Here is a 13,160-nt window from a genome sequence, read left to right as displayed (position 1 = left end):
GTCTCATGATTCACATCCAGAACATGATGCATGATGGGATACGCTTAGCCTTAATACCGCTCCAGAGCGGAAGTCAAGCTAGGGTGGGTTTAGTGCACTGCCCTTTGGCATTTTTAAGACATTGAACACACTTGCGCTCTTCTTTCCTGTCGCGTGCATGCGCTTTAAAATGGCAAAGACCACAAGTGGGGGTATTTGGAAGCAGCCTGGGTGCATACTGCACTGATTGTGCGTCCCCGGAGCGAGCTTGTCCCGTCGAGAGCCGTCGTGTGTGATTAAAACCTAATGTGTATGATATCGTATGACTATAAAAGACTTGGAATGCAACGCGACTTGTTCTTAATGTTTTTGTACAGTTTTTTGATGTGTGTTTTAGTAAATGCCCGTGGCTGACTTCTATTTGCTTGTTGCATGTTTTTTATCGTTGGGAGGGGGTAGGTTAAGGGTAGGAGTGGGCTTAAGTCATCTAAAATATCTATTATTTTATATTTAAGTACAAATAATACGTATTTATAAAATGAATAAAACGTTTAACAAGTGAAAATAACTGAGCATGTCAAGTTCATGCCTAATGGATGCAAAGTGTGACACTGACACGCATTTTCAAGTGGACCAGCGTGTCTTTTACACGCTTTGGTGGGATACCGGGTTGTTTGATTGGCTAGAATTCCGTAAACCCTGTTTGATTGGTCAATCTGTTGAAATTGGGTACCTCCGTGCCAAAGACACTAGAGGGAATGCCTGCAATCTTTTAACCAAAAAAGCATTACAGCTAATGCCAACACCTTGGCTCTAGCTTTTTAAGGAGTGTCAATGGAAATTTTTAGCGTTACAATTTCTCCAACTCTAAGTACAGACCCTTCCATCTCCCTGTAATAAGAGTATCTCTGGCTCCGCGCTAATCTCACTGGAATTGGAAACATCCTGTGCCTGACCTAAAATAAAGCGTCTCCCTGATCTGAGAGTTCAGAGGTCCAATGTCTGACTTCGATTGCCGTTCCAGACATTTCTTTCTGGATTTAAGGTGGAAATATCCGGAATACCAGTTGTCTAGAACGTAGCACAAGCACTCCTATGATTAAGTGTCATCACTATTAATCACCCATACAATGATGCTTTGACTCGGAGTGACAAAGTAACTTACCGGCAAACATATGAGAACTGCAGGTACACAAGTAAAAGTGAAGGTACGCTAAAGATTAAAATAGACAGCTTAACGGCCCACTTCAAGTACTGAATAAGAAATAACCCCATCATATAACTGTAATCAGTCATATGTCCAAATAACAGTTACCTACTTATAGGGATGGGTACGAGTACTCAGACACAACAACAACTATCAATGATGAAGACAATGATTGTTTGGGTCTATATACATTTTTCAAATGAAATTATTTTCTTCAATCCCTTCCCATGGCCCCTTTCAGACCGATCATACCACACCTCCCTTTTCAGAGCGATGGTCTTTGTTAAAAATTCTAGCGTATCAGAGAGGTGGGGCAAAGAGGAGATACAAACATGCACTGTTAGAACATACCTTAAATCGTATATACAGATTGCATAAATCTAAAACAAACAATACTATTAATTTTAGCCTTGTCATATGACCCCTTTAAATCCTGTCTGGCTAGCGCTTCAGAGTAGGCGTTCTTTTGTGGGTGCACCATAAACGCAAAGTCGACAAGCTCAAAACGTTTCATCCCCCGTTTACACCTGCATTCAGTTTCATCCACTTGTGATACGATCGACCAAAACGCATATCAGGTGTAGGGTATGCAGGCCCTCAGAGGACAGGGGCACTTTTCAGGGACTACTAAGATTTAAAATGTGCCCCTCTGGCCCCACCTCTAGATCCGACAGTGCATGTCAGTTCAGGTGTCAGGTGAGACCACTGCTTTCAGACAGACAAGTCAGACAAGCATAAGAGACTTTATTGTCAGACACTGACAGACAGAAATGCGAAAGGGCAGTGATATTTCTTATTAAATGTTTGCTGTATTTTTCATCAACATTGATAGTGTTTTTTAATAATCGAACAGTGTTGATTTAATAATTAACTCAATCTTGTCATAGTTTTATCAACATCTTTTCATTTTCACCATGTCGGACATACCCCGCCCCCAATTTATCAGTACGTAGCACTAGTAGTAGTGTTCAGTACTCAAAATTAAATTTGATAAAAAATTCCCACCCCTATACCTACTTAGGCTTTGTTTACAGCAAACTCACATTTAAGTCTTGCCCAAAATCAAAATGGAAGGTCCACTTTTCTAGATCCAACCAATTCGGGATGTATGAAGCTGTGTCCGGCATGTTTTATGATTGGAGATCATAATTTATTAAAAATGTCACATTTGAAGAGAACAACGGATCGTAAACAGGGTTTTGTGTTGACATTTTGAGTCTGTGATTTCCACTGATTATTAAAGCATCTGAACATAATAACCACTTCAGTGACATCATAAAAAAGTGACTTGATTACAATACATTTGAAAAATTAAAACTGGAGAAACGGGTGACAAATAACAGAAAATATGCTCTGTATTTTTTCAGACATCTAATACCTCAAATAAAAAGTTCAGATTCACTTTTAAGCAATACAACAGTCATATTTGTACATGTATTTAGGAAAGCACAAATTTTATTTTCTATGTGTTTTTCCATGCTGTCTGTCTATCACACAACTGTTGGATGACTTTGTCACTCCTGAGGTTTGATTTTTTGGAAATTCAACAGACACTGGACTGGAATTACCACAATACAATTAGAAATGCTAATTTGAAATAACAAATTTAAAAGGTCTCTTAAGTTTTTCCATTGCTGTACACCTAGTCTTGATGAGCTGAAAATAGTACACCACTAACTTGAAAACTGTTTTAGTATTTGTAAATGATCTTATGTTTATTCGTCCCACTGCTGACCTCACGACTTATGACAGAAGGATCATGTTTAGTCGAAGCAAAGACACGCCTCTTTAAATCTCCAAGATTGTCTCCACTAGTACCAGACACTTGATCATATGATTATGTTCAGTCTATCAGGGGTTTTAAAACAAAACACCCTGCGAAGCAAACTCACAACAACAACGTGATGTTTTCCAGCATCATATATATTTTTTGTGGTAGATACGTTTCTTGTGGTCCATATTTGATCAAATGGGTTGTGATAGTATTATTTTACAGACATCTGGAAATTGTGTTATTCTCATTAGTCTATTTTAAGGAGCGTAATTGGCAGACATTAGAAGAGGATATTTCGAGAGACTGGCAAGCCAACTGTGTTTAGTGCCTTACCATAAAGAGGGGAGAGGTGTGATGATGCCAGGCTTAAATACGTGCATTTGAGCACAGTCCTTCTGCTAGTACTTTCTTCTTTCCGGTCTGAACCACTGCTTTATATTCTCATATAGGTGAGAAGAATGTTTATTATTTCGTTTTTTTCCCCTTTTATTATTCTTAAGCATTTTTGCTGCTTGAATTCAAATGGAAATTCTAAAAAGGATTTGTTATTATTATTATTTAAGACGACTTCACACTCAATGTATTTCAGTAAGCAGTTTGCAATTATTATATTAAATAGGCACAGCTAGATCAGCATTTAGCATGCTTCAAGACAAAATTGTTTATTTTGTATTTTTATTTATAATTTATATATGTTAAATGTATAAATATGTGTAATAATATAAAAAATGCATTGCACTTGCATTCATGTTAGCTTACCTAATTGTTATTCCTGCCATTTTTCTTTTCTCGCTGCTGAATTATTGTATGCAGCTTTAGGATGTGTTAAACCTTCTGATGCACATTATGGTACCTTGGCACAAAATGTTATATTTGAAGTGACTGGCATGAGCATGATTGCTAAAACGTCCTTCTAGCTGGTGACAGAATTATATACTGTATCTACCTTAACTAATACATTTTGTGCTTATACCATCAATACATATGTTTAAAATATTCCAAATTTGTAGAATTTGATCCCTCTCCAGATATCACTATTGGAGTGTGTTTGAATGTGTATATTAATGTAAAGGCATGTTAAACAACAGAATAAGATATCAGTGATGATCGATACAGCTGTCAGTAGACATGGTTTCAGAAGGTCCAGATTGTTCCAGAAGCTGTAAAATATGATACTCAATATCAAGGGTGAAATTCACACCCCACCCACTTGCAGTGGGCATCTTAACAAACAGAGATCCAATTTGATTCCAAGTAGTAGTCTTGAATTAGGATTGCAGGATATATAGCCCATCTCATAACATGCTTGTAATGGATCTGCCATAGCAAGCCTACATATATACCTTTTTTAAATTGTTTTAAAAGCAAATTAAGTGTTTTAACGTGCTGAAACTCACTTTCTGATTTTAAACTTTCCATAGGTGGTGAGGGAATTATAGGTGGCCAACATGTCTGAGTGAGTAGACAATATTCTCCATTGTGCATTACCTATGCAAAAATCTTCCTGTTTATTTGTAATTAATTTCTATGTTATCTCGTCACAGAAAAAAGATGACATCGAGTCGCCGGCTTAATCTCAAGGTAAAATAAATAAATAAAGTAAGGATTGCTTTAAGGGACATTAAGAACCAAAAGTTTAGTCTGTGCTATAGATTTACAGAACTTGAAGGTTGAAAAAATAAAAAAATGAAGATACAAGTGCAAGAAAATTTCTCTGAGACGTCTGAATTTTTTAAAAATACATGCGCTTGGATACCATAGAAAGTCATTTTTACATGCCCACTATGATTGTTTTTCATACCACAGATGTTGTCAAAAAGTAACTTGTATTCAACCACAAAGCATGTGTTTAAAGATCTTGTTATTTACATTTACACATTTGGTAGACGTTTTTCTCCAAAGTTTATCCTTACATTGCATTATCCTATACATTTGTTTCTAAATATGTGCAATCCCCTGGGAACGAACCCAAGACCCGCCGTTGCTAATGTTATCATCTTACCACTGAGCTACAGAAAAGCTTATTTAAAAAAATGTAATGAAGTTTTCTAGGTTTTAGTCCATGTATATTAACCATCAATGCTAGAGTAATCCTAAATATTGTTAACATTCGCCTTTTACATTTTGATCTTTTGGGAAAACTGACCAAAATAATGATGACTCATACTCCACTATACAGATTTTGACCAATTAAATTCTCCCAAAAGCAAAAAAAAGTGCCATCCTCTACAAAAAAAGTGCTTCAAAATGAAATATTTTTAGCTAAATGATACCATACAGAACCTCCGAAGAGTATAACCTTTGTGTTTCACAAAATGTCTCTGTAGTGAATAAAGGTTCTTAAGACTATAAAAAAGTAAAGGTTCTATAAGAACTTTGGAGTAAATGGTTATTCTATGTAATCACTGTAAGGAAACTTTTTAAAGGAGCCGTATGTTATAATTTTACTGTTATAAATCAAAACGATACCTGGAATGTCTGTTTTTGTTTTGGTACGTGTGACCCCGCCCACCGACGATTTACCCACTAGTGTATTTCGACAGCTCGGTTGCCAGTTGGCAACAATCACAGCATATTGCAGCAAACAAACGATCTGGGTTAGAGCAGATTCCAGCCTCCTCTTGCAAAGAGCAGGGCGTTACTAGTTTTGGTTGCACTAGAAACAGTTATAAACAAACGCTGTAGTAACTGACGAGAGATGATGATGTGAGCTTCATTGCTTTACTCCCATTGGTAGACTCTCCCGAAACTCGCTCATCATTTGCAAAACATTGAGCAATTCCAAAGACTGTTTACAGAAGTCGTCATTTGAAACAATTACAATTAAATAGCATATATCCCTATGTATATATATAATTAAACCTGATATGGACTGTACCGTAACTTTGGTTTGCTAAGCTTAGGCCCTGTTCACATTTGACTTCTTTTTTGACAAGAGAAACTTGACAATGCCGCTTTTTCAGTTAAAAAAAGCTTGCAGCGTTGTTGTTGCAAATGACAGCCGGCAATGTTCAAAGATAGCATTTGTCAACGAAAGCAGCTTAGAGAGACAGGCTTCATAGGCAGCTTAACGGATTCTATATGAATTATAAACAGAGAGCTTCTTTGTAATAACCAATCACATATTTAAAAACTACAATACAAATGTATCACTAGAAATGCAATCAGAAGTTATGGAAAGTGAAAATTAAACTTACAGTTATATATATATATCTGTGCTCCCTCGGACGTTTCGGCAGCCATTTAATTTTTTCGAGCTTGATCCTACTCGCCCAATCATGTTCCTTGCAATATTTATGGAAACGACAGGTCTCTGTCATTGGTTAAGTGTGAAAAAGGCGCATGACTTAAATAAAAAGTTGAACTTTTTTTAACCTCAAAAGACGTACTGAGCTGCGAATCCAGGAATTTTTTGAAAACACGGTTTACTCCATAGGATTATAATGTAAAACAGACACTAGAAGCTTCAAAAAAGAAGTCAAGTGTGAACATGTGCTTTAATTGTGTTAAAAATCACCTTGAACTATGTAACTTCATCTACTGCGCATATGGACAGGCAAGCAAGCGCCTCACAAAAGCCCCCCCCCAGAGAATCGAGTCTTTAGAGTCTTTATGATGATTGGAAAGTTCTACTGGAAGGCGAGGCTTTCTTCTTCGTCTCCATTTATTAGTGGCGCATCTTGTTAATATATATATTATCTTTGGCAATTCTTAACGTTGTTGTGTAGCTATACACACCCGCTTCCAGTTGCCAACCTTCACTGTCACTCGTGTCGTCGGATGTCACAAAGCTACCAATAAAATAAATAAAAGCATGTCGCTGCCAGTCGCTGGAACAGGGGTAAGACGGTAACTTTTGCCTGTCGGCGGTTTTAAAAAAGGCAAAAGCCTGTTGTCATGTCCTCTCTAAAACATTGTGATTTTTAATATAAGTAAATATAGAATATACTGGGTTTAAGCACAACACTGCAATTCAAATATGTTGTCTTTCATACAGAGTTTGTTGCTGTCCATCGCAAAGAACTTGCTAGAGAAAGAAGCAGCTCAACTCATTACAGATAAACAGAACTACATGGCTGAACACTGTCCTCCACTATCCCTGCCCGGATCTGCACCGGAACTGCAGGTCTGACATCTATTATACACATTCATAATGGCAAATACATCACACAATCCCAGCAAATAAGGCTTTACATGGACTTATAGCACGTGGACATCCCCAAGACTGTGATGATATCAGGATATACCTATGCAACAAGGAAATGTGCCCTTTGATATTAACTAAAAAAAATATATAAGTATATACTGTATTAATTATATATAATATATTAGGTATACATTAAAAACAAGAAAATATTTGTATAGTATAATATCATATATATAATATTGTTTTACTTCTTTTTTTAAGTACTTAATTCAAGTATATTTTTCTCACCCTACTGGCAGACATTTTGGTTGTTTTAAGTATAGATTTTTTTTTTTCAAGAAAACAAGACTTTATATATTAGGTCATTTTGCTTCTACAATGTATCTCGATTTAAAAATGTGTGGATATTTGTACTGCAAAACAAGACAAAAATACTAAGTAAAATAAACTTTTTTGCAGTTGTTGCAATAATGTTCATTGTTGGATGCTGGAGCAATTTTCCACAAATGTTTTCATTACAGCAATTCATGTTTTAGAACATATTCAGTCATTATCCAACTCATAGAATGTAAAAAGGTTTTTATGACACGTAACACATGGCACAAATGTCTTGGTGGGCCTTTGTTTTGTGATTTATGTGAACATTCATTGGACGGTATTTAACGTTTTACAAATCTCTATTTAGGATCTCTGCAAGAAACTGCACCAGGACATCGACAGGATCGATGAGGAGAGATATGATATGAACTCTAAAGTGGATAAGGCCAACAAAGAGGTATTCAACCCTAAAAATAAAACTGCACTACATGCAAATTTATATATATTTATATTCATTCTATATATTGGGTTTGGATCCATTTTGATCTGCGGCTAGATTGAAGATCTCAAGATCAAAGTGGTCGACCTGGTGGGAAAGTTCAAGAAACCCGCCTTGAGGAAAGTGCGCATGTCTGCAGACCAGATGCTTCAGGCTCTGCTCGGATCCAAACACAAGGTCTCTATGGATCTCAGATCTAACCTGAAACAAGTCAAGAAGGAGGTCAAAGAGGAGGTGGGTTCACCATCATTTTGTTCGACAGCGTCTTCTAACAAAACCAGTTCAGTCTGGAGGACCAGACGAACTGACAAAAAATGTTTGTTTTGGTTTTGTGGTTTGACCATCATGCTTCTCTTTATTTTTCTCTCTTGTAATCCAGACTGCAGAGGTCGGCGACTGGCGTAAGAACGTTGAGGACAAAGCCGGCATGGGCGGCAGGAAGAAGATGTTTGAGGGCGAGACCTAATTTTTTTCTACATTTCTTTGTTTCATTATCGTAGGAATTCTTCAGAACTGCACAGACCTTTTTGCCAACGCTGCCTCAAACAAGCATTAATTTCATTAATATCTATAGTCTTGAAAAAGAAATGTATCATTGAAGACCCACTGCCATTAAATGAATGCTTTTGAGTAAAAACTTTGTTTGTTTCACTTTCTTCTGCTATATGATTATTGGAGTTTGTATGAATAGATATTTGAGTTATAGATTAAATAAATGTGACTTGATTGAGAAGATGCGGTCTTGCTATAATACGACCACCAGGGGACACTAGAGCATCTTTACGACTACGGTTTACTTTTATTACTCCCTTTTCTACATTTATCGTTTTAGTTGTTTATTTTTTGTATTTTAACATATCAAAGAGTTGCGAAGTGTTACAGATACATTCTGAACACACAACGTTTAGAAGAAACAAATCCATTTGAGCCCATTTGTCCAACATGGTGAGTATCTTTATATTCTACTTAAATATTTCTCATGTTATTGAGTAGCATTATCTCCGGTTTCTCAGACAGATCTTTATACGCCATTCAACTTTGATTATTGATTTGTAACATTTTGTTTTCATAAGAACTGCTTCTGTTCACAGCACAGAGCTGAGCAGCGTCTTGAAGGAAATTTACGAGGGCCTGAGATATTTCAGGAGCTCGCCGGCCTATTGGTCTGGGGTGGAATCTACTTCCATAAACAGGGCCCCCAAGATCTGCTGAGCCATCAGAGCACAACATATATATCCTCTTTAATTTTTCTGTCTCTGAGGCTAACCGGTCTTCCACTTCTTCTTCTAAGTGTGCGATACCATCTTCTTCTTAATAGGTGAGCTTCAACCCTCTGAACTCTCTCTGTATGTAAAAGACAAAGACACAAAACTAAAACATATCAATGCATGGGTTTAAATGATTCAAGAAGCAAATGTTGATATGAAAGGAGAAAAGAAAATCAAAAATGAGTTTGTGAGGTAGAGATCATGGAATTCAGGACTGAAGCGACATGCAGACATCAGGGGTGCTTGATCTTGTTTACTCAGATTTGTTTGCTCAGACAGACTTTTCTATTGATATTAATGAGCAAATACAATTTATGTCACGTGTCTTAAAACATAGTTAGGAATTAGCAGTTAAAAGTTGCATTTTTAGTGTTTAATTTACTTTTTGTATTAAGGATCTTGTTTTCTGATACTTTTGTTTTGTTTTGTTAGTTTATTCAATCTATAATGACTAATGGAAGTCTTTAAAATTTTATGAAATTATTTTTTATTTAAGTAAGGATAAGTTATTGAGCTGGATTTACTCTCTAGAAAACGGTTTTAAATATTCATTTTATGCTGGAATGTGCATTGTTTTGAACTGTACAGTGTTTATTGTTGTTTGTTGCTGTAAATAGTGATGTACTGAAATATGCAAACATATTTTCTTTCCAGTTAAACATGTACAGAGACCAGTATAATGAATGATGTGTAATTCTAAATATTATCTTCTTTGATTGACAATGTCTAATGGCGTCTCTTTGCCACAGCTGGTTTTATGACCCCTAGTGACCTCAAATCAAGTGTCAGAGGGTACAAATCCAAATGTTGCGCTGAACTTAAACTCTTTGCGGACTGAGCTTAATTTATTTACAATCCTCCAGTCAAATCTAATAAATAATTTCTGTCCTGTGCAGGGTGAAGACACACTAAACCGTCAAAATGTCAGAGTAAGTGTTTCGATATATTGGTTGTAAATTTTTGTCATTTCTTTGTGTTTTAGTTTTAGAAAAGTTTTATCCAAAACCATGTCATTTCATGTCTTGATTCAGTCTCTTGTTTACAAAATAGGTTTTGGTTGTTATATTCCAGAATATGTGTTCTAATGTTATGGTTAGGTCTTGGTTAAGACTTGCCATGTTGTACATGCTTTATTGCATATTACCCTCAATTTGTTCAATGTTTCTTTACACAAACAGAAAAAAGATGACCTCCAGCCGCAGGCATACACTCAAGGTAAGATAAACACTTTATACATTAAGATTACATACCTTATCTCTTATCTGTTTGCATGCATATATGACCCTGGACCATAAAACCTCATAAGTAGCACGGGTATATTTGAAGAGTTCGTTCCAAAAGGAGATTTAAAAAAAAAGTTTTAATGTGTTTGATGGTGTTGGTTAGCTGTATTTATTATGAGTTATTATGGCAGTTTGATTGATATTTATCGGAATGCACAATCCAAACCTTTTTTTGGAAATAAACTCTTAATTTTTAGCAATAGCCAGCATTGTATCGGTCAAAATGATAATTTTTTCTTTTATGCCAACAATCGTTAGGATATTAAGTAAAGGTCATGTTCCATGAAGATGTCCTACCGTAAATATATCAAAACTTTATTTTTGTGAATGGATGCAGCAAAATCGCGAACAAAAATGGCCAGAAACACTTCTACAGACTTCTATGTAAAGCTTAGAATTTCAGCTTTCGGGTTTATCTGCTCTCCACAATGTCATTTCAGCGGTAAGCCAATAGAGAGTGCTAAAACCAACCTGTTTCTTCTTAGAAACAGGTTTGAAGAAAGAAACAACCTTTTGCAGCGCCTCTGATTATCAACTTCAAAGGCGATTTTCTCAATATCTTGATATTCCAGATTTTTCAATAGTCGTATCTTGTCCTATCATAACAAACAATGGTAGGCTTCTTGATTCAACTTTCAGATAAAATTGACCATTGGTGTTGTGGTCCAGGGTCACATACATGTGGAATCGAACCCAAGACCTTGACATCACTAACTTTATACCCAACCAGTTGAGTTACAGGAGGTCAATACTTTCAACTAACATTTTTCTGTGTTTTTAGAGCCTGGTGCTTTCCATTGCCTTCAATCTGCTGGAGGCTGAAACCAAACAGGCTGTCATCGATAAGGAGGCTTACATGATCGAGAACTGCCCTTCTCTGGATTTGCCAGGATCCACACAAGAATTGCAGGTATGGGTACAAACTATTGTTTTGGTGAACAGATATTGTAAATGACATTTAGACGTTAATATTAAAAACCTATTTGCCTATGCACACATATATTTACAACATTTCTATAAATAATATTTTTATTCTGTAATGAAAAAATATGCTTATACTTAATACAAATATTAAGTTATGCATAATTACATTCACATGCAACCAATTTTAAAACCATCCTTTATCCTTAAAGGAATAGTTCACCTTCAAAATAAAAAATCTGTCATTATTTATTAATGCAACTTATAATTTCAAACCAGTTTGACTTTCTATCTTCAATCTTCAGAACATAAAAGAAGATATTTAGAAAACCGTTGGTTTTAGAAAACGGTTGGACCCCATTGACTTGCATTGGTTTTGTGTCCATACAATAGAGGTCAATGGGTCTTGGCGTAGCAATAATAGTTTTTCAAACATTCAGATACATGGCTTCAGATGATCAAGAAACATATTAAGTCAAGTATACCCTAAACTTTTGGAGGGTAGTGTACATACACTACATTAACACAATTTCGCATTAACAGTCTTGTTTTTTTTCCCCTCAGGAACTGTGCAAGAAGCTGCACCAACAGATCGACAAGGTTGATGAGGAGAGATATGACATGGAGGCCAAGGTTGCCAAGTCAAACAAAGAGGTACATTGTCTTTACTGGACTACAGCACAACTATCATGACATGTGAACATTTACAATGATGTACACTCTTAACCCAAATTGTTGACTTTACTAGAAATTTGCATGGAAACCCATTGCGCTAAACTATTTTAGTTTTTACACAGGTCGAAACTAATGGAAACTTGACTTGCCAACTTAAAATGATGTGTTAATTCAACTAAACCTGTTTAGTTTCAACCCTTTCTAAAAACTAAAATAGTTTAGCGCAACGGGTTTCCACGCAAATTTCTAGTAAAGTCAACAATTTGGGTTAAGAGTGTATTTGGCAGACGCTTTTATTCAAATCAACTTTCAGACTATTCAAGCTATGCATTTTATTAATATGTGTATTTTTGCTATTGTAATGTTTTATCAAATAAACTATGCGACGTTAAAAATAATGTGTTAATGCAACTGATGACAAATCATTACATCAGAATGAAACATTCTGCTGTTAAAGCTTTTATTTGAGTTAACACTTTAAACAACTTGCATTCTCTGTGTTTTTCAAAAACTCAGTCCAGATTTATCCATCATTGCTTGTTTTTGTAAATCAGAACATTTCAATGTCTTTCCAATTGTTCATCCATTCAGATCGATGATCTGAAGATCAAGGTGGTCGACCTGAAGGGCAAGTTCAAGAAACCGGCGCTGAAGAAAGTGCGTATGTCTGCAGACCAGATGCTTCAGGCTCTTCTGGGGTCCAAGCACAAGGTCTCTATGGATCTTAGATCTAACCTGAAACAGGTCAAGAAGGAGGTCAAAGAGGAGGTGAGTTTCACAAACATTTCTTATTGGCAATTTTCTTTACAATTCTGACGTCAAATGCATTTGAATCTCAATAATGATGTATTTGGACTCATTGTCAAGTTGATTATTGCCTGATGTTTTTGCGTTGTACAGAGCGCGGAACAGGTTGGTGATTGGCGTAAGAACATTGAGGATAAGGCGGGCATGGGCGGCAGAAAGAAGATGTTCGAGTCTGAGGCTTAAGACGTGTCATGTTTATTCTTCCATATGTCTTAATATTTCTCTGGCAACATCTCTCTGTCCTGTGAACTCCCCCGTTTAAATAAAACTTTTTTTCTTCTG

General features: G+C 36.1%; 2 protein-coding genes across 6 annotated transcripts; both read left to right on the top strand.

Moving 5' to 3' along the window:
• Positions 1-3,322: 3,322 nt before the first annotated feature.
• LOC130414147 (troponin I, fast skeletal muscle-like) lies at positions 3,323-8,561 on the top strand. Of its 2 annotated transcripts, XM_056739889.1 has the most exons (7): positions 3,323-3,409; positions 4,382-4,416; positions 4,505-4,541; positions 6,958-7,086; positions 7,793-7,882; positions 7,982-8,158; positions 8,304-8,561. In XM_056739889.1, exons 2-7 carry the CDS (start codon positions 4,409-4,411, stop codon positions 8,388-8,390), a joined length of 528 nt encoding a protein of 175 aa, XP_056595867.1. In that variant the 5' UTR covers positions 3,323-3,409; positions 4,382-4,408; the 3' UTR covers positions 8,391-8,561. The 2 variants fall into 2 exon arrangements, with proteins under 2 accessions (XP_056595867.1, XP_056595866.1); XM_056739888.1 differs by lacking the exons at positions 3,323-3,409; positions 4,382-4,416 and having other exon boundaries at positions 4,488-4,541.
• Positions 8,562-8,993: 432 nt separating this feature from the next.
• Positions 8,994-13,160, top strand: LOC130413778 (troponin I, fast skeletal muscle-like). 4 transcript variants are annotated; one of them, XM_056739195.1, is made up of 7 exons: positions 8,994-9,242; positions 10,089-10,121; positions 10,371-10,407; positions 11,257-11,385; positions 11,961-12,050; positions 12,663-12,839; positions 12,972-13,160. In XM_056739195.1, exons 2-7 carry the CDS (start codon positions 10,114-10,116, stop codon positions 13,059-13,061), a joined length of 531 nt encoding a protein of 176 aa, XP_056595173.1. In that variant the 5' UTR covers positions 8,994-9,242; positions 10,089-10,113; the 3' UTR covers positions 13,062-13,160. The 4 variants fall into 4 exon arrangements, with proteins under 4 accessions (XP_056595173.1, XP_056595174.1, XP_056595172.1 ...); XM_056739196.1 differs by having other exon boundaries at positions 8,994-10,121; XM_056739194.1 differs by lacking the exons at positions 8,994-9,242; positions 10,089-10,121 and having other exon boundaries at positions 10,199-10,407.

The sequence above is a fragment of the Triplophysa dalaica genome, chromosome 24 (assembly GCF_015846415.1).
Source record: "Triplophysa dalaica isolate WHDGS20190420 chromosome 24, ASM1584641v1, whole genome shotgun sequence".
Lineage (NCBI taxonomy): Eukaryota > Metazoa > Chordata > Actinopteri > Cypriniformes > Nemacheilidae > Triplophysa > Triplophysa dalaica.
Note: the sequence above shows the minus strand (reverse complement) of the source record. Positions and strands in the feature narration are given on the sequence as shown.